The sequence below is a fragment of the Hyla sarda genome, chromosome 4, assembly GCF_029499605.1.
Source record: "Hyla sarda isolate aHylSar1 chromosome 4, aHylSar1.hap1, whole genome shotgun sequence".
Lineage (NCBI taxonomy): Eukaryota > Metazoa > Chordata > Amphibia > Anura > Hylidae > Hyla > Hyla sarda.
The window spans coordinates 189,021,489-189,045,324 of NC_079192.1; the positions used below are offsets into that span (position 1 = coordinate 189,021,489).

General features: G+C 42.4%; 1 protein-coding gene across 6 annotated transcripts in view; it reads right to left on the bottom strand.

Moving 5' to 3' along the window:
• Positions 1 to 23,836, bottom strand: part of LOC130366954 (cadherin-related family member 5-like) — a 62,125-nt gene that overhangs the window by 13,445 nt on the left and 24,844 nt on the right. For all 6 annotated transcript variants that reach the window (XM_056569323.1, XM_056569321.1, XM_056569320.1 and 3 more), the window contains 4 exons: positions 21,620 to 21,726; positions 19,033 to 19,233; positions 18,306 to 18,437; positions 16,034 to 16,112 (listed from right to left, as the gene is read on the bottom strand). In XM_056569323.1, the coding sequence (XP_056425298.1) occupies positions 16,034 to 16,112; positions 18,306 to 18,437; positions 19,033 to 19,233; positions 21,620 to 21,726 (519 nt within the window). The remainder of the gene's footprint in view (positions 1 to 16,033; positions 16,113 to 18,305; positions 18,438 to 19,032; positions 19,234 to 21,619; positions 21,727 to 23,836) is intronic.

Here is a 23,836-nt window from a genome sequence, read left to right on the forward strand (position 1 = left end):
TTGTTGCTAGGGGTTTACATTTACATCCCGAAAAAAGTATGGCAAAATCATTTTAGAAAGATAAGTATCACCGCTTCTTACTGAGTCAACTTTTTTCAAGAAAGACCACCACTCTTGTCCATGAGCTGTGTCTGGTATCTAGTCGTGTGAGGCTGAGCTTCAATCCAGTCACAAAACCATAGATGAGAAAGTTGCAGTTTTAGAAGAAAGTAGGCATTTTTTATAACCCGACCCCCTTAACCCCTTAAGTACCAGGCCCATTTTGGCCTTAAGGACCAGGCATTCTCATTTTTTCCTCCTTGCCTTCTAAAAATCATAACTCTTTTATATTTCCATTCACAGACCCATATGAGGGCATATTTTTTGTGTCACCAATTTTACTTTGTAATTATATCACTTATTTTACCATAAAATATACGGCGCAACCCAAAAAATATTATTTATTTGGGAAAATTGAAAAGAAAACTGCAATTTAGCAAACTTTGGAAGGTGTAGTTTTCACAGTGTACATTTTATGGTAAAAATGACATGTTTTCTTTATTCTGTGGGTCAATACGATTCAAATTATATCCATGTTATGTGCATTTCTATAAGTGTACCACTTAAAAAACAAATTCAATTTTTTTTTTAACAAAATAAGTATGTTTGAAATTGCCCTATAACTTTCTAATTTTTCCATATACAGGGCGGTATGAGGGCTAATTTTTTGTGATCTGCAGTTTCTATTGGTACCACTTTTGCTTAGGTTTTACTTTTTATAAATTTTTTGTTAATTTTTTTGGGAATAAAATGTGACAAAAAAAGCAGCAATTTTGGACTTTAAATTTTTTTTTACGTTTACGCCGTTCACTGTACAGGATAATGAACAATATATTTTGATAGTTCAGACTTTTACGCACCCGGCTATACAAAATATGTTTATTAATTATTTTTTTTATGCTTTTTTGAGGGTAAAATGGTAAAAATTGATTATTTACTTTTTATTGGGGGAGGGGATTTTTCAAATTTTGTACATTTTTTTTTACACTTTAATACTCCACATAGGGAACTATTTATAGCAATCATTTGATTGCTAATACTGTTCAGTGCTATACATAGGGCAGAGCACTGATCAGTGTTATTGGCGATCTTCTGCTCTGGTCTGCTCAATCAGACCAGAGCAGAATACCCCTGGAGACAGACGGAAGCAGGCGAGGGGACCTCCGACTGCCATTATGGATGATCGGATCCCCGTGGCAGCGCTGTGGGTGATCCAATCATCAATTTAAAGGAAAACTGTCAGATATTTTCTCCCGCACTATCCACACTACTGGTGGATAGTGCGGGAGACGCTGATTAAAACGAGCCCTACCTTACCAGGATCCGCCTGGCCGTTCGCCCGCAATTGCAGTTTTATTCTATGTGTATATCTTGCTGTAACTGGCACGGGCGGGGCTTCTGCAGGTTAACTATCACTGACGTCAGCACCGCTTATGAATATTCATCCCCCCTCCCTCCAGTTAGAAGCGGCGAAGAGAGTGAGAGCTGGAGGGAGGGGGGATGAATATTCATAAGCGGCGCTGACGTCAGTGCAGAAGCTCCGCCCGTGCCAGTTACAGCAAGATATACACATAGAATAAAACTACAATTGCGGGCAAACGGACGGGTGGATCCGGGCAAGGTAGGGCTCGTTTTAATCAGCGTCTCCTGCACTATCGACCAGTATCAGTGTGGATAGTGCGGGAGAAAATATCTGACAGTTTTCCTTTAAAGTACCGCACTGCCGCAGATGCTGTGATTTGTATTGATCATGGCATCTGAGGAGTTAATGGCAGAAATCTGCGCGATCGCGGATGTCCGCCATTACCGGCGAGTCCCTGGCTGCTGATAGCAGCTGGGATGGCAGGCGCATGACGCGAGCACTGAACTGGTCATAGCGAAGTGTAAATGTAAGTCATAGTGCGTTAAAGGAGTAGTCCGGCACGCACTTTTTTCATTTTATCCCGTCCGGGCTGCAAAATAAAAGAAAACACACTTTCTCTTACCTGCCAACGAGCCCCTGGAGCTCCGGTACACTCCGGTACAGGTGTTCGGTCCCCAGGCTGAATTCTTCTTACTTCCTGTTAGCTCGACATGTCACACGGAGCTTCAGCCTATCACTGGCCGAGGCGGGACATTGCTGCGGCCAGTGATAGGCTGAAGTTCCGTGTGACGTGCCAGGCTAACAGGAAGTAAGAAGAATACAGCCCGGGGACCGAACACCTGTACCGGAGTGTACCGGAGCTCCAGGGGCTCGTTGGCAGGTAAAAGAAAGTGTGTTTTCTTTTATTTTGCAGCCCGGACGGGATAAAATCAAAAAAGCGCGTGCCGGACTACTCCTTTAAGTACCACGGCACCATGACGTAAATTTATGTCCATTGTCGTTAAAGTGTACCTGTCATTTAAAACCTAAACTTTTAACATAATGTAGATAATACTATTATATGTATGTTTGTAATATACATTGATACTTTTTCTTTATATTTTTGGGTGAAAAAATGCTGTCCCTGCAGCTATTGCCTGTGTGTCTTTATGAAGAATCCAAATACAGGAAGTGAGTGCAGGACAAGCAGGACTCTGTGCAGGCTCCTGGCTTGTCAATCATCCTAATGTGTGAGCCAGGAGCATGTCATAGAGCTTCAGTGCACAGAACCCTGCTTGTCCTCACTGCATAGAGCCCTGCTTGTCCATCCTCACTTCCCGTGTTTGGTCTCCTCAGCTCATCACGCAGTGGGTTCTTCACGTGACGTCAGCTGACCGGAAATTTGGGTTCTTCATAGAGGGTGAGTATGGCAATATACAATATACAACCTGTGCGATTGTTGGGATTAATACACCTTCGTAGTGTACAATCGCACAGGTTGTATATTGTAGGATTACCTTGTTGTGATAGGTGGTATTGGAGCCCCATTTATTTGTCTGAGCTCTCTTTCCATCTCACCTATACCTGATTTAAATTCAAAATTTTTGAGGACTATTTTTCTTATTATGAAATATTATTAAAGGTTAAGTTTTAAAGAGCCAACTAATCTACTTCTGTGCATTGTTGTCCTACTAGCTCTAACCACAATCAGTCATCCTTTACACTTTTCTGTGAATTTGTTATCTTTTTACCACATACAATTTATCATTTGTTGACAGGTTCTGCGAATGGTGATGGTAGCAATTTGGTTTTCTGTCACCCTGTCGTGCCTGTGGTCGACATTCAGTAGTCTTTAGTTAGGATAAGCAATTGCATATGTCTTAGGTGAGTGATATATTGCGCATTTCCATAATACTAGTGTTTACTTTTGTCGATATATATTTGATGTGGAGTACTACAGTCCGCTTAGAATTCTGTTCAAAGTTTCAGACGAGCGTATCAGTCACATTGTCATCTACTGGTGGTAGTTATTCACTTAGTTGGTACATTGGGTAAGAGAATTCTCATGATGATAATCATTGCTAAATGTTTCTCTGCAACAATGTTGGCAATTTCGCTACCTCATTATTCATACTGTTGTTTACAATTTCATATAGGTAATTGTTAGATCGGGCTTCAGTTCATTCGTCCGGTCAAGTATCTTCCATATTCAGTGTTCTGATTCGGCTTGGTGAGAGCTTCTGGTAAGTCGGTTGTCACGAAAGTCTTGTCAGTTATTTTGAAACTTAATTTCAATCATGTTACATGTGTTATTGCTTATCACGGGCAGGTGCAGTCATTGCCATAGGCAATACCTACGACACCTACACATGCTGGGTTTACTAGACGCTGCATACCCCACATACACCAGTGCACGTTGGTACGTTGTGTATATATATATATATATATATATATATATATATATGTATATATATATATATATATATATATATATATAGTCTTGCATATTAGTTGAGGTTTGGTAACTGGACCCAACGCGTCTTTGGGTTTTGTGTTCTACTGACGTTTACGTTATCATTCATTGCACACAAGATCTATATGTCTACAGTTGCAAATCTATTTTCCGCATCCTCATCGCTCTACGTCTTCAGTTCTGATTCGGGCATTCGCTGTACATTTGTCAGCCGATCGGGTATGTGCAGTTTAACCATTGGTTAAGTTACATAAGTAGTGTGGTTTATCTTTATTCACTGTTTCAGGTTTCAAGGAAAATAGTGAAGTCTTTGGTTCATATCCAGAGTTCAGTCCCAGTACTTTTATCTTCCTCAAGGAAAACAGGTAGATATACGTTTTTGGTACTTTCATACCCATCACTTCTTTGGGTTGTGGTGCACATCTCCTTTCATAATCCTTTCTCCTTGAAATCAGATGTCTCTCACACACGGGTGTTGGTAGTTCAGCCTGTCATGTCTTCAGACTGGCTTCACGATTCCAGTGTTGTCATGGTACTTGATACGTTTCTCCACACTGTAGCCTTCATGTCTTGGGCTGGGTCTGAGGTGGCAGGCGATCACATTCATCTTGACTGTTAGAATGTTCGAAATCTTTATTTCTAGTAGTTTGTATTTAGTGGCTCAGTCTGTTTATTTTCATTGATAGGATGTCTCATGCTTCAGACATTGAGGACTTGGGGTCTGTGCTGGACAACACAGCCAGAACTTCTGAACATGGCAACATCCCATCATTGAGAAATTGGACTGTCTCCAAACTCACGGCCAAATTACTCAGGAGGGGCATCCCTGTCAGGCCCAAGGCCTGATTATTAAAATCCTATATGTGTATTATAAATTATAACTTTGTGTGATGTATTATCCAAGACATGGGTGAGAGGTCATTCGGACGGTGTATCCTTTTGTGTATTGCATTTTATTGGGGGTCTGGCTGTTTGTTTGTATCTCCTTTGAAGTCAGAGGCCCTTTGAAGCAGCAGGATGTAAGGGGAACTCTGGTCCCATCATATAATCAACCAGATAAGAGGGCCAGGAACAGAGATGCCCCCCCCCCCTGGTGGGATCAGAGGGGAGGGGGGAATGGAGTCTCCCTCCAAAAAGGCAGATATATAATATTTAACAATGCTAGACTCAAGGTGTTCAAGGCTGTGCCCAAAGCTGACAAGAGCTGGACTCTCACTCACAAAGGAGGGCTATACCATCATGCTGTAAGAACTTCATTTTTGTTTTCTGAACTTGTCTTGCTAAACTCTTTTATATATTTTTATACCTGTATGTCATTTGTTTCTGTGTATATATATATATATATATATATATATATATATATATATATATAGCACTGTGATACCTTTTATCAGATTAAATGTTTAATTAATCAGCGCTGGTCTTTGATCTCTAAATATATGAGCTCACCTTTCTGAAGGCAGCTCTGGTGGAAACACGCTCATCTAAGGGTTAATTTGGTGACTTGCTGGGACTAGAAGTGGATACCCAGAGGTCCGGTGGCCTTAACCCTTGCACCATCACACTCTCTCTAATGTCTTGGCTGGACCGATAGGGTGTGATCGTGACAACTGGTGGAAGCGTCGAGATATATTTATAGATTTTTAGTGCTTGCTGGATTTTACCTGTAGGGAAATCTAAGCACTAAAAAGAAATTGCATACATATTCTTGTGTGTAAATTCCAAAGACAGAGCTCAGTGCTGGTTTAAAAGACATACTAAAAGAATGCAAGACAGTTCTGTCCTCCCCATCTCCTGTTTTACCTCCTCTGTCTCATCTCGGAAATATGGAGGCATATCGCAAGCAGTCCAAGCCTGCACTGGAGCTAATGTGCCAAGAAAAGGACATGCCTACTGCAGGAAAGAACAAGGAACAACTTATTGCTGATCTTGTGGAGTATGATGCCCGTGCAGAAGAGCTGAGTGACATGAGACAAAGTCCTACAGCTGGAACAGCCATCCAAGGACTGATATCTCCTGGGGTATACAACATTACTCCCCATCAGGAAAGTACTCCACATAAGGCCTTGGACTCTTATATGCGGACTGCCTTACAACACCTTGGGAATGTGGATGCCAATATGAAACTCCAACTGCTTCTCCAGTACCAAACTTCAGAGAGAGAGACACAAGTACGAGCTGCAGAGAGAGAAGCACAGATACGAGCTTCAGAGAGAGAGAGAGGTGGCAGAAAGAGAGGCCCAGCGAAGGCATGAACTGGAGGTTCTGAGGCTGAGAGGGGATGCTTCATCCGCACGGAGTGATGTGCAGGATCAAGGAGACCACAAACCCGGCTTGGAACATTTCCCCCTGTTGGAGAAAGATGGTGATCTGGATGTTTTCCTGAGGGGATTTGAAAAGGTTTGCCGGCAGTTCCATCTACCTAAGGAACATTGGGGACGATATCTAACCCCACGGCTGCGAGGGAAAGCTCTGGATGTGTTTGCTTCACTTCCCTCTGAAAGGGACCAGGACTATGAGGCAATAAAATCTGCCCTGCTCAAAAGTTTTAATCTGACTCCAGAGGCTTATCGGAAAAAGTTTTGGACTTTGCAACAAAGTGCCACAGAAAGCTGCACTCAACATGCAGGTCAGCTAAGGACTGCATTCAGGCTATGGACTGGGGGCCTACAAGTCACTACCTATGAGGCCCTGGAGGACTTGATGGTCCTGGATCAGTTTCTCCAAACACGGAGCTTTGAAGCCAGAGAGTGGATTTTGGACCGCAAGCCCAAGACAGCAGTTGAAGCAGCAGAACTAGGAGATGACTTTGCCAACAACCGGGCGCCAGCAGCAAAGCGTGGATCTGCACAAGCTGGAGCAAGTACCTGGAGGGGAGCCACACAACCACAAAGTACCACCAGGTCAGCCGGGAAATTCTTGCCATCATTCCCAAAAGCAACAGGAGCCACATTGGTTCAGGGGGACACCCGCCGATGTTACAGATGCAACAATATTGGCCACCTGAGTGCCACTTGCCCCAACAAAAATAATTATCCACCAGTAGCTGGAGGACATACAGCGGTTCTTCTGGTGCCTGGAGCAGTGGAGAAAAGAGCGGATAACCTGCAGAGTGTAACTGTGGGTGACCGGGTGACAGTGGGTTTGCGAGATTCTGGAGCCTCCTTTACCTTTGTGCGGCCTGAAGTGGTGGATACAGAGGACATCATCCCTGGAAGAACCATGGCTTTAAAAGGAATTGGAGGTGTGCGGCCTGCTGTGCCCATGGCCCGTGTGTACCTGGATTGGGGTACAGGCCAAGGTTTGCGGGAGGTGGGGGTCTCTGAGGACATCCCTGTTAATGTTCTGCTGGGGAATGATTTGGGTCGAATGCTCTGTCATTATACTCCAGAGGACACTACCTGCACACCGGATGGGCTAGGAGAGAGCCCTGTTCATTCTGAGGTACTGTGCGAGACTTTGGGAGACACTGCGAAATGTGGTAACTGGGAGGGAGTGCAGGGGATTGATAATTGTTTACCTGTGACTGAACCAGTAATGTTTTCCAAAAGTGGAATGGGGTGTATTGTGAAACGTGGTAACTGGGAGGGAGTGCAGGGGATTGATAATTGTTTACCTGTGACTGAACCAGTAATGTTTTCCAAAAGTGGAATGGGGTGTATTGTAAAATGGGGTGACAATGCATTGCCAATGCCAAAACCTAGTGGAGATGGGCTAGGGGGAGGGGTTGGTGTGCCCCTGGTGACATGTAAGGATGAGGGACCAGCAGTGAGTGATATGTCCCAATCCTGTGAGCCTAAGGAGGAGGAGGGAAGGAGAGATAGCCCTGTGTATGATGCCTGTATTGTTATGTCTGGAACTGAGGGGGAGGAAGGTAAACCCCAGGGAGGCATACCAATGGTGGCAGTGGTAATGTGTCAGCAGCATGCCAGGGCTGCAGCTTTAAAAGGAAGGGAGGATGGTGATACAAGGGGAAAGCTGTGTGACTTGCAAGCCCCAGCAGAGGAAGGTGGAGATGCTAGTTCACCTGGGGGAAATGTGCTCCCTGATACCACGAGATGGGGGGGAGGGAAATGAGCATTTCCGGGAAGCTCTGCACAGTGACCCTTCCCTTGAAGGGCTGAGGCAACGTGCTGAGCATACAGATGTTGACACAGAGGGGCATCGGGTATATTGGGAAAATGATATCTTGTACTGGGTGTCCCTTGCCAAAGGCATGCTAGGGGCCCAGGAGAGAGAAAGGCAGTTAGTGGTTCCTAGGCACTACAGGAAAGAGCTGCTGAGGTTGGCCCATGAGACCCCCCTGGCAGGACATTTGGGAGTGGCCTATGCGGTCATAGAGAAGGAATGTCTAGCTGTGGTCTGGGCTTTTCAAAAATTACAGCCATACCTGTATGGCAGGGATTTTAATGTCATAACTGATCACAACCCTCTACATTGATTGGACAGAGTGTCCGGTAACAATGGCACCTTGAAACACATGCTAAAAACATTTGTAGAATCAGAGGGCAGAGACTGGGAAAAGTATTTACCCCATCTGTTATTTGCTTACAGGGAGGTACCCCAAGAGTCTACGGGTTTCTCGCCCTTTGAGTTATTGTATAGTCGCAAAGTGCGGGGACCCCTAGACTTGGTTGGGGGAGAATGGGAGGGGGGCTACATGCCCCTGAGACTTCTGTGGTGGAGTATGTTCTGAGATTCAGGGACAGGATGCAGGCATTGACTGGGCTGGTACAGGACAACCTCATAGCAGCACAGTCCAGGCAAAAGAACTGGTATGATCGCAATGCAAGGGACCGGGTCTTTGAAGTGGGACAGAAGGTAATGGTTCTGAACCCCATCAGGCAGAATAAGTTGCAGGCTGCCTGGGAGGGTCCCTTCCCCATTCTGCAGCGCCTAGAACCCACCACATATGTAGTTGCCCTTGATGAGAAAGGTCAGAGGCAGAGACAGTACCACATTAATATGGCATACTATGACCCTGAGATGGTGGTACTCAGTGTATGTAGTGCACCAGAGGAAGGGCTGGGTAGTGATCCCTTACTGGACCTAGTGGAGGAAGCTAAGAGCCAGGGATCCCTTCAGGATGTGGAGATTGTGGAGATCAATCCACAGCTCTTAGCTGCAAAGAAAAGGCAGCTAAATGAGGAAATAGGCCCCTTCAGTGCCATCTTTGCCTGGGAATGCAGGGCCTGTGGTGTCAAGAAAAGAAATAGATGGTTAAGGGAGACAGATCTATCAGCTTGGAGAGGCAAGATCTCTCTGTCCCCATCTTAAGGGGGAGGTGTCAGGCCCAAGGCCTGATTATTAAAATCCTTTATGTGTATTATAAATTATAACTGTGTGTGATGTATTAGCCAAGACATGGGTGAGAGGTCATGCCGACGGTGTGTCCTTTTGTGTATTGCATTTTATTGGGGGTCTGGCTGTTTGATTGTATCTCCTTTGAAGTCAGAGGCCCTTTGAAGCAGCAGGATGTAAGGGGAACTCTTGTGCCATCATATAATCAACCAGATAAGAGGGCCAGTAACAGAGATGCCCCCCTGGTGGGATCAGAGGGGAGGGGGGAATGGAGTCTCCCTCCAAAAAGGCAGATATATAATATTTAACAATGCTAGACTCAGGGTGTTCAAGGCTGTGCCCAAAGCTGACAAGAGCTGGACTCTCACTCACAAAGGAGGGCTATACCATCATGCTGTAAGAACTTCATTTTTGTTTTTCTGAACTTGTCTTGCTAAACTCTTTTATATATTTTTATACCTGTATGTCATTTGTTTCTGTATTTTTATATATATATATATATATATATATATATATATATATATGAAAAGCAAAATCATCAGTAGTTGCAGTATCTTGTAATACCTTTTTTATTGGACTAACAAGATTTTGTAGAGACAAGCTTGTTAGTCCAATAAAAAAGGTATTACAAGATACTGCAACTACCGATGATTTTGCTTTTTGCATCACTGGACTAATACGGCTACTCCTAACTACTATATATATATATATATATATATATATATATATATATATATATATAGCACTGTGATACCTTTTATCAGATTAAATGTTTAATTAATCAGCACTGGTCTTTGATCTCTAAATATATGAGCTCACTTTTCTGAAGGCAGATCTGGTGGAAACACGCTTATCTAAGGGTTAATTTGGTGACTTGCTGGGACTAGTAGTGGATACCCAGAGGTCCGGTGGCCTTAACCCTTGCACCATCACACTCTCTCTAATGTCTTGGCTGGACCGATAGGGTGTGATCGTGACAATCCCCTTTTCAGCTATGGCTCAAAAGGCAGAACTCTATCGCCTATTATCTTCTGACCCAGCTGGCTCTAGTGAGGGGAATGTTTCCATGCAGACACTCAATACGTCACTCACGCAGTTACATGCCATGATCAATTCATTATGCACTAAATTGGAAGCTTTAGAGGGCAGGAACATGGGCAATCCTGCACAAGTCACCCCAGCTGCACAAATTCAGGTCTCAGCCACAACGACAGGCATCAACGCTGTCATTCCCAACATCGCACCAGCCCACTTCATACCAGCCAACATTAAAGGAAAACTGTCACTAAACTCCCCCCGCACCAACCAGAGGTACTGACTGGTAGTGCGGGAGATGCTGATCAATATGCTGCGTACCATGCCGGATCCGTCCAGCCGTTCGCCCGTTATCTTCATTATTCCTGATATGCAAATGATCTTCTAACTGGCACCGGCGGGGTTACTTGCCTCCATCTGTGATGTCAGTGCTGCTCGTCCGCAGCACCGCCCGGCTTATGAATATTTATCCCCTCCCTCTGCCTCTCCCTCTCCTCCCCGCTATGTACAGAACTCCACTGCGCATGTGCCGCTTCCTGTGTACACGGGGAAGCAGCCTCAGCGACGCCCGCATCAGCCAGTACCTCTGGTTAGTGTGGGGGAGTTTAGTGACAGTTTTCCATTAAGAAATACATTTTAGACGGTAAGGACGTCAACCTGGCTTCACTACTCATTGCCATACATGACTTGACCGAAAACAAGACCATTGCATGTGGGGATGTTTCGTTGGTATTAAGGTCCAAAGATGTCAGGCTGGGTTGCAAGTTATTTTTTTCCAAATTCATCATGGCATTTAGCATGTACAGAGACGTTATCTGCTCTGCTAAGCCAGAAAGATGTGAAGAACTTGACCAGTACAAAGTGATGGAACTTTGCCACAAGTATGGAGGTCACGTTTTTTACAATTACCATCGTTCTTTCATGGCAAAAGCGGCAGCCGCCTTATCGCAGTTTAATTTCACCATGAATTGGGCCTTAATAGACACTGAGATCTTTTGCAACCATTTCGCTGGTTTAAAAGCACCTGCGTGTGCTAGATGTCCATCACACATGCTATGGAAAGGTGCAGCAGTGTCAATGTGTCTGCAGATAGTCAGCCAGGAACGTCCTCATCCACCACACAGCCTAGAAGTCAAAAAATGTCGGGGTTAGTTGACAAGCTGGGAAGGCCCATTAAATATTTGGGCAAGTCTCAAAGATGCAACAATTACAACCATTCTGCATGCAATTATAATCAGGGCAGGCTACTGCATGTGTGCTCCACATGCTTCAGGGCAAATCCCAGGGTGGTCTGCCCTCAGAAGTCATCTAAGCCATGACTAGCAGTGGTGGATGTGGGCTTCCTGGCTTTTGTTCTTGAGGTCCAGTGTTTTGTGAAATATTTGATGAAGGGTTTTCAAGTCGGTTTTCACACCGGTTTGGTGGCCCTTCCTAGTTCCACCTTTGAATGTTGCAATCTGATATCGGCCCAGAAAGACCCTGTGGTGGTTGATGCATTGTTGCAGATGGAAGTGGATAAAGGTTTTGTCATTGGTCCTTTCTATGCCTCTCCATTTGATGTCTGGAGGATTAGCCGTCTTGGTCTTTTGGTTGGCAAATTCAGTAATAAACAGAGGCTCATTTATGATTTGTCAGCGCCATATTCTTCCAGCATTCCGAGCCTCAATTCATTAATATCTGCAGAGGAATTTGCGTTGAAGTACGCATCTGTTGACCAGGCAATTGCAATGATTTTGAGCGTGGGGGGAGGAGCTTGGCTGTCCAAGGCTGACATTTCGGAAGCCTTCAAGCTTCTTCCCATCCTGCCGGATTTATGGAAATGGCATGGCATTAGATGGAGGGAGCTATACTATTTCACAGTCAAATTGACGTTTGGATCCAGAATGAGTCCCTGGTTATTCGACAAATTTGCTCAGGCACTTCACTGGGTATTGGAGAGTAGATTTGAATGTAGCCTTGTCATTCATTACTTGGACGACTTTTTGTTGATAGAACCAGGAGATACGCATCCTGGAGATTTAGACGTGTTATTGGCAGTCTTCAACCAGATAGCATTCCCTGTCTCTAGCAAAAAGGTGGAAGGTCCTGGCTAAGTCCTGACGTTCCTAGGCATAATTTTAGACACTCATGCCATGGAAGCCAGGCTTCCTGTAGAAAAGTTGGCAAGAATTAAAGAGGCCATTCATAGTCTGTTACTTTTTCCCTCGAGTTACCAGAGTTCAGCTTTAGTTGGTGTTGGGCATGCTCAATTTTGCCATGAGAGTAATACCACAAGGCAGAACGCTTATATCTTGGTTATTGGACTTGATGTCCTCAGTCTCACATCAGAATGATGTAGTGCATTTAGTCATGCTGTAGCTGACCTGGTCATGTGGAACTCGATTTTATCCGATAGGAATGGCATTTCATTTTTCATTCCAAGGGTAGATAACCAGTCGCCCATGATATTTTTCGATGCATCCTCAGTGTTAGGGTTCACAGCAATATGGGGTACTCATTGGCTATCTAGTTCTTGACCTGAAGAAATTGACCAATTAACTGGTTTCAATAGAAACTCTGCGTTGTTTGAACTATAGCCCATCGTGGTAGCAGCTAGTGTTTGGGGGCCCTCAATGGTTTAAGAAAACATTCCTGTTTTTATCAGATAACTCTGCCACAGTGGACATCTTGTTAAAGGGTCGATCCAAGTCCTCAACCATAATGTCACTGACTAAGAGTCTGGTCTGGTTGTCCTTGCGCTATAATTTCCATTTTTCTTGTGCACATATTAGTGGGGTACAAAATACGGCAGCAGATGCATTATCGAGACATAATCTCTCCCTCTTTTTTCCGATCATATCAGAGGCAGATGCGGCAGGGGTTCCAGTGCCACCCTGTCAGGCCCTTGTCATGGACTAGATGAGCATCTTTCCGTAGCCAGGAAACTCATCAACAGGTCTTTGTCTTCCAACACTTAGAAAGTTTACAGCACAGCCTGGGGTACATACAAGAGGTTCATTGATAGATATTCAGAAGGCGACCCACATTCTATATCTGTTAGCCTTAATCGGGTTTTGCCACACTTCACTACAACTGACATGTAACACTATCAAAAGTTATTTAGCAGGCATTCAACATTTCCTAGCCTTATCTAATCCCAATAGAGTGTCCATATTCTTGTCACATGCTGTCAAAGCAGCATTGAAAGGGGTGCAGAAGGGTCAGGTCCCAAAGTCTCCCAGCCGACAACTGCTGGCAGGGGATCTGTTCAGGCAGTTGTCAGACTTTCTAGACAGGTTTCAGTTCGGTCTCAATAACAGTCTGATGTTGAAAGCAGCATTGTTTCTTGGGTATTACGGATTCTTACGGCCTGGGGAGTTTACTTGCAAGACGGTCAAAAGTCACTTCTTAAAGTTGCACCAACTTAGCTGGAAATCCGATCACTATGTTTTAAGTGCAATCTAAACTAAAATATACCTGCCTGGTCAAGTCATAGAAATCCACCATTTCCCCACTTCCCATAAATGGTGTCCTGTAGGGGTTCTTCATCAATTATTGTCAGTATGAGCAGGATCTTTTCGGAATAGTCAGTTGTTGCTATTTAATGGAGTGGCTTTCACTACGATTTGTCAAATACTTACGTGTATTGGTCAAATCTTTAGGTGGCGACCCTGCAGCTCTGTCCGGCCATTCTATTTTAGTGCAGCTGCTTCTGATTCACTTCATGGTTTTCCTACTCACGTCATCCGAAAATTAGATTGCTGGAATTCCAGTACTTACATGCGATACATCACCAATCCTAATGTGGAAATGTCCAATGCCTTCCAGTCACTTGTCAAGTAACTTGTTAAATTAATAAAGCGTTTTTGTTCTAAATCTTCAAGTTTTGCCCTCTTTAACCCCTTAAGGACGCAGCCCATTTGGGCCTTAAGGACGCAGAAAATTTTATTTTTACGTTTTCATTTTTTACTCCTCGCCTTCAAAAAATCATAACTCTTTTATATTTTCATCCACAGACTAGTATGAGGGCTTGTTTTTTGCGCGACCAGTTGTCTGTTGTAATGCCATCACTCACTTTACCAAAAATGTATGGCGCAACCCAAAAAATACAATTTGTTTGGGGAAATTAAAAAGAAAACCGCAATTTTGCTTATTTTGGAAGGTTTTGTTTTCACACCGTACAATTTATGGTAAAAGTGACATGTGTTCTTTATTCTTTGGGTCAATACAATTAAAATGATACCCATGATAGCATACTTTTCTATTACTGTTGCGCTTAAAAAAAATCGCAAATTTTTTAACCAAATTAGTACGTTTAAGATCCCCCTATTTTGAAGACCTATAACTTTTTCATTTTTCCGTATAAGTGGCGGTATGAGGGCTCTTTTTTTGCGCCGTGATCTGTACTTTTTATTGATACCATATTTGCTTATATAAAACTTTTAATACATTTTTTATAAAAAATTTTTGGAATAAAATGTTATAAAAAAGCAGCTATTTTGGACTTTTTTTTTTTACATTCACGCCGTTCACCGTACGGTATCATTAACATTTTATTTTAATAGTTCAGATATTTAAGCATGTGGCGATACCAAATATGTATATAAAATATTTTTTTTACACTTTTTGGGGGTGAAATAGGGAAAATGGGGCAATTTACGTTTTTATTGGGGGAGGGGGTTTTTCAAATTTTTTTTACTTTTATTTTTACACTTTAATAGTCCCCATAGGGGACTATTTAAAGCAACCATTCGATTGCTAATCCTGTTCAGTGCTATGTATAGGACATAGCACTGATCAGGGTTATCGGTCATATTCTGCTCTGGTCTGCGGGAAGGCAGATCAGAGCAGAAGACTCCCGGAAGACAGCGGAGGCAGGTGAGGGGACCTCCGGCTGCCGTGCAGGATGATCGGATCGCCACAGCAGCGATGCGGGCGATCCGATCATCCAATTAAGTGACCGCGATGCTGCAGATGCCGTGATCGGTATTGATCACGGCATTGATCCCGCGGATGTCCGCCATTACCGGCGGGTCCCTGGCTGTGATAAACAGCCGGGACCTGCCGCACATGATCCGGGCATCACTCCGATGCCCGCGGTTATGCTTAGGACGTAAATGTACGTCCTGGTGCGTTAAGTACCGCATCACCATTTACGTCCTTCGTCGTTAAGGGGTTAAGGTGCACTCTTACGAGGCAGTATATGGCATCACTCTAACTGCTTTATTAAGTAAGAGGGACGGTATGATAGATAGGGGTCTGGAGGTTTAGTTAGGTTAGGCTCCACCATCCTGGGGAGCACCATCCACAAATATACATATACCGCAATTGTATTATCAGCAAAATGTCCAGCGCGAATATGAAGGAACTGGATGTTTATTCCAATAGCCAAAAAGACAAGGAGAACATGACAAGGTGACGCGTTTCGGTCCTAAGGCTGGACCTTAGTCATACATATAGTGTATGACTAAGGTCCAGCCTTAGGACCGAAACGCGTCACCTTGTCATGTTCTCCTTGTCTTTTTGGCTATTGGAATAAACATCCAGTTCCTTCATATTCGCGCTGGACATTTTGCTTTTACTTGTCAGTTCCAGTCGGTGTTGCCCACGCCGGTCCTGGCGCGACGGGCTGAGGGAGTGAGCTGGACTATACACTTCTTTGTCTGTAATTGTATTATATACATAATATAAAAAGTTTTTGTTAAGGACAGGTACACTTTAAGTAAACAAGCTGTACTGTAGACATTAGATAATATAGCCTGAACCTTTTTCTTATAATAAACATTAATCTAAGGCAATCTGAGATTAGCATCTAGTTAACATAGCCAAGATAAAAAATAAAAAATATGTGATATATTTCATACCTGCCTGCCCACGAGCCAATACTTTTATAATAACTGAAGTATTAGCTGTTTCCCCTGATTCTTCATCTCTTGCAAGGACCTATATTCAAGATACAAGAAAAAAAAAATGCTGGTTAAGACTTAAAGAGGACTAGCTGGCAGAAACACAGGACTGCAAATAGGCTCCTAGGTAGAGCTAGTCATTGTGAATCCTGGCATATCTTTATTAACTCTATAATGCTTTCCATCACTGAGATATAAGCCTTTTTGTCATTATGCAAATGAGGCTCAAGTGTCCAGGGGGAATTCTTCATGTAAGTCCATCCCATGTCCTCTTTAGCTGTCACTCAAGCAGGGTAGGTGGATGCAAGTGGTCTGGGCGACTTTGATAAAGAGAACAAGGGCTGGACTTGGCTGGGCTCTTGCCTTGTTGGGGAACACCCCCCAGCATTTGAGCCTCATTTGCAGAATAACAAAATGACTCATATCTTTCAGATGAAAATCATTATAGAGGCTTGATATCCTGATAAGAAGCCCTGTCTGGCCATAGGGTTATTTACACCCCTGTTTTCCTGCTTACAGGTCCATTTAAATTGGATTCTGTGCTATTTCTATCACTACCACATATTAGTACTTATATGCGAATATGATAGAAGTGTGTTACTGTACATATAGACAGTAGATGAGCAGACACAGCAGCTCAGGCAATTTATAACAGACCATGTGACAAAGGGAACAACTTACTAGAACTGTCTAATTGTTGGGCACTGTAAACTCATAATGAACAGCCCTCAAATACGCAGATTCATCAAAGTAACAGTTTTATGCTGCAATTATGCCAGAATGTCGACACATTTGCAATAATAAATTTGCCCCACAGTGTCCTACCCACAACTGTACCAAAAGGTAATACTGAGGATACATACCAGTAAAATTAAAACCTCAAACAAATATGATATCTAGAAATTCCATCAGTACTATAAGGGCACTTTATAGATTGGTTGACCCAGGAATGTAAACAAATTCTGATCTTGCAAATTGGTCAAAAAAGCAACTCAACTTTGCAAATGTATGGGGTTTTTGTTTTTGCAATAAAACTGACATGATATATTTATTCTGTGGGTCAATTAAATAAAATGATGCTTGTCTATTTTTGTGCTGCTTAAAAAAAAGTTGAACTTTTTGAACTAAATTAGCTTGTTTAAAATCGTTCTTTGACCCCTATCTTTTTACATTTTTTGCGCTGTGATCTGTAGTTTTTATTGGTTACATTTTTGTTTTAATCAGTCTTTTTGATCACTTTTTATTTCATTTTATCTTGTGATTTTTTTTATTAGAAAAATGAGAAATGGGGGTGATTTAAAATTTTATTAGGGGGTGGGGCTTTTTTATATTTTATATTACACTTTTTAAGTCCTTATAGGGAACTTTTAGAAGCAACTATTAGGTTGCTAATACAGAATAACGCTATGCTTATTCCATAGCATTACTCAGCAGATAGACCTGGGATCCGCACGGAGCAGGTGAAGGGACCTTCAGCAGGCATGTAAACCAAACAGACTCCCGCAAATATGTTGTGGTGGTGCTAATGGGGCAGAAGGAATGACTGTCAGGCTTGCTATTAGTCACCTCACTTAAGGGGTTAATGGCGGACATATTGCCTATGTCTGTCAATGACTGTGAGTGCAAGGCTGCTGATTGCAGCTGTCACTCACAGTCTATGAAGCGAGTGCTTCACAGGTCAGTTATTGGGAACTAACATCCCTTTAAATGGGCACTGTCAGATCCAAAAACTTTTTATATGCTGTTACTAATGAAAAGGAAAGACCTTTTGTAATATGGCTTTTTAAAACATTTTGAATATTTTATAAAGAAAATTTGTTCTAAAAAATCCCACCACTAGGGGTCCCCATACTTTCTGGGACACAAACCAGTCGTGCAGTAGCAGCAGGCTTGTCCATGAATCATGGACAAGAGATGATTTATGGAAAAGGCTGTATGAGCAGACACACCAATCATCTACCACCACCACAAGGGAGGGACACGCCCCCTTTCCCTGAGAGGATTTCTAATACTGTGAGATAATGAAAAGAGATATTTTATAATAAATATATGTGATAGAGGAATAAAAATGACATGTACATGCTCAGGATTAAGAACTGTAACATAAGTAACATAAAACATTTTTTTTGTGTGGGATCTGACAGGTACAATTTAAATGTTCTGTCGGCCACTAATCAGCCTATGAAAAGGGCCCATATTTTGCATATACTACTGTAGCTTTCAAACTTACTTTCATAGTGTAGGTCTCTGCTGCCTGCAGCAGGTTTGCTCGTGCTATAAGAAATCCACTCTGTGTTATCTGAAATAGCTGACTGTGGTTAGATAGAGTTGTCAGACTAAGGTGGATCTGTGGATTGGTTCCCTATATAAATAAAGAGTTATTATTACTAATATTATTATTATTATCATCTTTACAAAGCTAGGTTGATAAGATGGAAAGAGCAAATATCAGAGCAATGATAAAAGTCATAAAATCAAAAAACATTCAGAGGTTCTACAAATTGTGACAAAAATGGTGGCAATTTTTTTTCCCCTAAAACAATGGTTGAGAAAACTCATTTAAATAGCAGACAGTATTAAAGTTATCCTTAAAAGAGTATTTTAGTAAATAAAGGTTATTTATTGTATGATTAAAAGTTATGTAGTTTACCAATATACTTTCATTGTCAATTCCTCATAGTTTACAAGATTTCCTCTTCTTTTTACCCTCAATAGGCACATTCATTGTTTACTTTTAGCTGATAAAAACCTGCCCTGATAATGTGATGGACACACAGGTACATGGGTTTGTAACTTAATCTAATGAGCTGTAATTCAATGAATTGTTCAATCAATAACCTTTTTTTTTTTTTAACTAAAACTGGAATGTTTCAGTAATAATATATAATAATCCATGTCAACATAGTTGCGTACATTTTGTACATTTAGGAAACAAGATGTAAGATTGTTCAGCTTACATTGGGGAAATCTCCATCAGAAGGCATAAGAGAAAGCACACGCCCATTATAAGTGCTGACCAGGGCCACAGGATTGTTATCCTCTTGCACAAATGCCTGATACTGAGCAGCAGAAAAGTGAGGAGCATGTTTATTGGACGACAGCACTCGGATTTTTGCCTCTGCCAAGGAGTATTTTCTGGGGTCACCAACCTGTGAGGCCTGTAGGGATTAACAATTTACTATTTAAACTAAGACTTCTGCAATGTAACATAGTGTAAGAAAAAGACAATGAATAGATATGTTCAACAGATGGGACTGACGACATTTGTTTTTTAAAAGGAGTTGATGAAGCTTTGTGGGAAACCATTATTGGATTTGCATGGAAGGGAAATAGTGAAGCTGTAGCAGAGAACGTTGTGATGTAATTCTGCACATAGGAACTAGGGGGGAGATTTATGAAAACCTGTCTAGAGGAAAAGTTGCACAGTTGCCCATAGCAACCAATCAGATCGCTTCTTTCATTTCTGAAAAAAGGCCTCAGAAAAATGAAAGAAGTGATCTGATTGGTTGCTATGGGCAACTCAGCAACTTCTCCTCTGGACAGATTTTGATAAATCTCCCCCAAGATGTCTAGGATGTGCTCTTCACCATGAATGAGGACACCGAAAAGACTGAACAGAGCTAAATTAGGCTGGGTTCACATATGTGCTGCGTCCGGCGTGCACCGGAGGGAAACTGATACTAGGACTGATCCCATTCCTTTGAATGGGACAGTTCACAATCATCCCGCATCTAAATTTTGACGCCAGATAATTGGACACGACGGAGGGCACCGGACAGGGGAACGCAGCTCCCTTGTGGAGCCAAGAATGGCTTGTTCGATTCCAAAATCTATATAAGTGGTCAACATCCAATTTATAAACCAAAATACCCCTTCCCAATAGCTCCTTAAGTGTCCACAATCCGCAATCATATGGAGGAAGTCGGCATCAGGATTATAACATCTATTACATTCAAATTCTCCTTCATGTTCAAATTTGGCCAATTTCCTAGGTGTACAATATGTATTATATAATATTTTAAGTTTAATAATTCTATAGTTGTAATTAATTGAAATGATGTTAACATTCTTAAGTATTTCTAACCATTGGGAGTCCTCCAAGGGTCCAATCATCCGTTCCCAGACCATTCTATATTTGGAATTTATAAACTGAAATCTTAATGGTCTCACAGTTTCATAAATGATCACCCTCCCCTTCTTCAAATGTTCTGTGTGGTGTAGAAACTCCAATTGAAAAGTTAATTATCTAACTAATTTCCTATTCTTCGTGGCTGTGTATGCACTCTGTAATTGCCTATATCTTAAGAAATCTACATGAGAGTGATGGAAGTCCTTTTGAACTGTTCAAAGGTCTTTAACCTATTATTATCTATTATATCAGCTAAAGTGTTAACCCCCTAGATGTCAAGAAAAGTGGGTCAGGAACAGTGAGGAATTCCTCCAAACGTGCATTATGCCATATAGGGGTGTAATCTAAATCCCCCTCTATTTTTTCTTAGTCAAATACCACCCATTAGTGAGCATTTTACCATATGTGGACTCCTGATCTAATAACCTAGAGTCCAATAGCTCAACCAAATTCAAATTTATAACCCCGGTGCTCATAATTAAATATTTTCCTAAAAAGTGAGTGTCCATTTTAATCATATTAAATATCCTGGAGAGGTAATAATGTTAAAAACTAGGTGGTGCCATTCCCGCTTCCCCCACAGGGCCACAAAGTACAGCATTTTTCAATCTAGCCCTGTTCTGGCCCCAAAGAACCCTGTTAAAGAGGTATTCCTGGCAAAAACATTCTATCCCCTATCCAAAGGATAGGGGATAAGATGTCTGATCGCGGGGAGTCTCAGCAGCATGTGCTGAATCTCCAGTTTCGGAAACCTCTAGGTTTCCGGGACTGGTGACGTGATGTCACGCCACGCCCCCTCCATTCATGTCTATGTCAGGCATAAAAACGTGAATAAAGTCTATTTATAACTGGCCAGTTGAGATCTTTATAACGCAACAGCCACTAATAGTTAGTTCCAAAATCATGCATGGAAGTGATAAAAATACTGTTCTGCAGCCTTTGTTATGTGCACAGGCAATGTGGCAGTAAAACATTCAAGAGGATACCTTATATCATGCTGTTAACACTGAATACAGATTGCAAACAAAGTATTGATACTCTGTACCACTCACCTGCAATGTGCGTGCAGGACTACTGGTTCTTGCACAGTTTATGGCCTCCACCTGTGCAAGAACCAGGAATCCCGCATGCACAATGCAGTATGTTGGTAGCAGCCTCATGGCATATAGCAAATGAAGGTCAGGAAATAGCACACAAGAATTGACATTTCCAGTACCGTCTTTATACAGTATGTACTAGTGGATAATAACTGTGGTTGTAGATCGTATGATTCCAATTTCTGGGCTTAAAATCCATTCAATAAAGCCCTTCTTGCAGTCATCTAGCACTCTCAGCCCATTTAAAACTGACAGCATTACCTTTTGACAACATAGACTGAATAAATAAAATTATAATAAATGAAAAATTTAACTCACCATAACCTTCAAGTTGAAAACAGTAGGACCAGGTATGCTTTCCAGAGTATTCACCAGGGAAACAGTTCCAGTAATATTATCAATCTGAAACAGTTCACTGCCAGGACCTGTAGAAGAATAAAATAATGTTTTATATATATGTGTGTGTGTATATATATATATATATATATATATATATATATATATATAAAATTGATTTTATAAGTATATTAATGCCCAGGTTCTCATTCAATATATCTCTCGCCTGTGATGGTAAGTCTTGCTGCTTGTGTGCCTCTACAACCTCCTTCCACTATACTACTATACTTAATCAATTCCCCACCTCACTGTTTGCTGATATGGCAGTGACCAAGAGTAGAAAACCTTGTGCAAATTTTCAAAGCTGATTAGAAAAGCAAATTGAACCAGCCTGGCCTGTTGTCCCTATCTGTAGATCCCTATAGGAGCTGAATGACCTTTCTGGAACATTCGTCCTTAAAGGGGTACTCCGGTGCTTAGACATCATATCCCCTATCCAAAGGATAGGGGATAAGATGCCTGATTGCGGGAGTCCCGCCGCTGGGGACCCCCGGGATCTTGCATGCGGCACCCCGTTTGCAATCAGTCCTCAGTGCGTGTTTGCTCCGGGTCTGATTACTGGCGACCACACGGCCGGCGGCGTGTGACGTTACGCCTCCGCCCCCGTGTGACGTCACGCTCCGCTCCTCAATGCAAGCCTGTGGGAGGGGGCGTGACAGCTATCACGCCCCCTCCTGTAGGCTTGCATTGAGGGGCGGAGCGTGATATCACACGGGGCGGAGGCGTGACGTTACACGCCGCCGGCCGTGTGGTCGCCGGTAATCAGACCCGGAGCGAACACGCTCCAGGGACTGATTACAAACGGGGTGCCGCATGCAAGATCCCGGGGGTCCCCAGCGGTGGGACTCCCACGATCAGGCATCTTATCCCATATACTTTGCATAGGGGATAAGATATCTAAGCCCTGGAGAACCCCTTTAAGAACATGTTTTTATGGGATAGAGCTCCCACATTTTATGGGATACTTGTCTTGTCAGTGTTATAATTGTACTGCTGACACTGAATGTAACAGGACTTTTTTGCTTTTGTTTTCAATCAACCTTCTCTAAGAGCGCCATTAAAATCTACCCTTGATTTACAGTAAACGAATATATATATATATATATATATTTATTCTAAACATATGGTTTGGTTAACCCATAATTAAAAAAAAATTCATGTTGCATGCCGAATAAAAAAATATGTTAACATGTATAAGAGAACAGATCAGAGATATTAAAATGTACCTACCACGCGCTTCTCCCTTCTTATTCTCCTGAATGGTGAGAGTTTCTTAAAGAGGACCTGTCATGATCTTGTTAAATTTTATAAACCTCCCAGTTCACTGCCCCCACCATGATAAACCCCTTGCCTTTATTTTGTATTATTTGTTAGTTTTCTACCTTTATATTGCTCTTTATTTTCTGCTCAGTCTCAGTCAGATTCACAGACTCTGAAGGGGCGTTACTTAGCAGGCGTGACATCATCTGAAGCCATACAGGGGAGAACTTCCTCCCTCATTCTGCTACACATGGCCCAGAGCAGTTCATTGTAAGATGAGCTATGATTGGCTAAAGCTGCACACACACCCCTCAGCACTCCAGACTGCATTTCCTGATTTTGGACTTTAGCCAGGCCAGCAGGAGTCCAAAGTTTGTGCAAGAGAGAGGGCGAAATGTGCTCTGGACAAGTAGAGAGACACCTAGTGGTAGCTTTTTTAAACACAAATAAAACATAGAACATTTTTTTAAACAAAGTACATTAGAAAGATTTTTTATTTACAATAAATAGCTAATAGCAAACATTTGTTTTAATGACAGTGCCCATTTAATGACAGCTAAATGACAGGAAAGAGATACATCCAAATAGCTACTAGTGCTTTAAAGGGAACCAATCAGAAGATTTCAGCATATATAACGCGTTGTCAAGCGTTATATATGCTAAAATCGTAATCCTCACCATCCCCAGGTGACATTTTTACCCCCCTCCCATTGAGGGGGTGGGACGTGATGTCACACGGGGGCGGAGTCATGATGTCACGATACTCCATGCCCGTGGTCGGGAGGTATAATACTGAGAGCCTCCAGTGCTTCCTGCAGTGCTTACAGGTGGGTGCTGCATTCTAGATTGCGGGGGTCTCCAGCGGTGGGACCCCGCTTT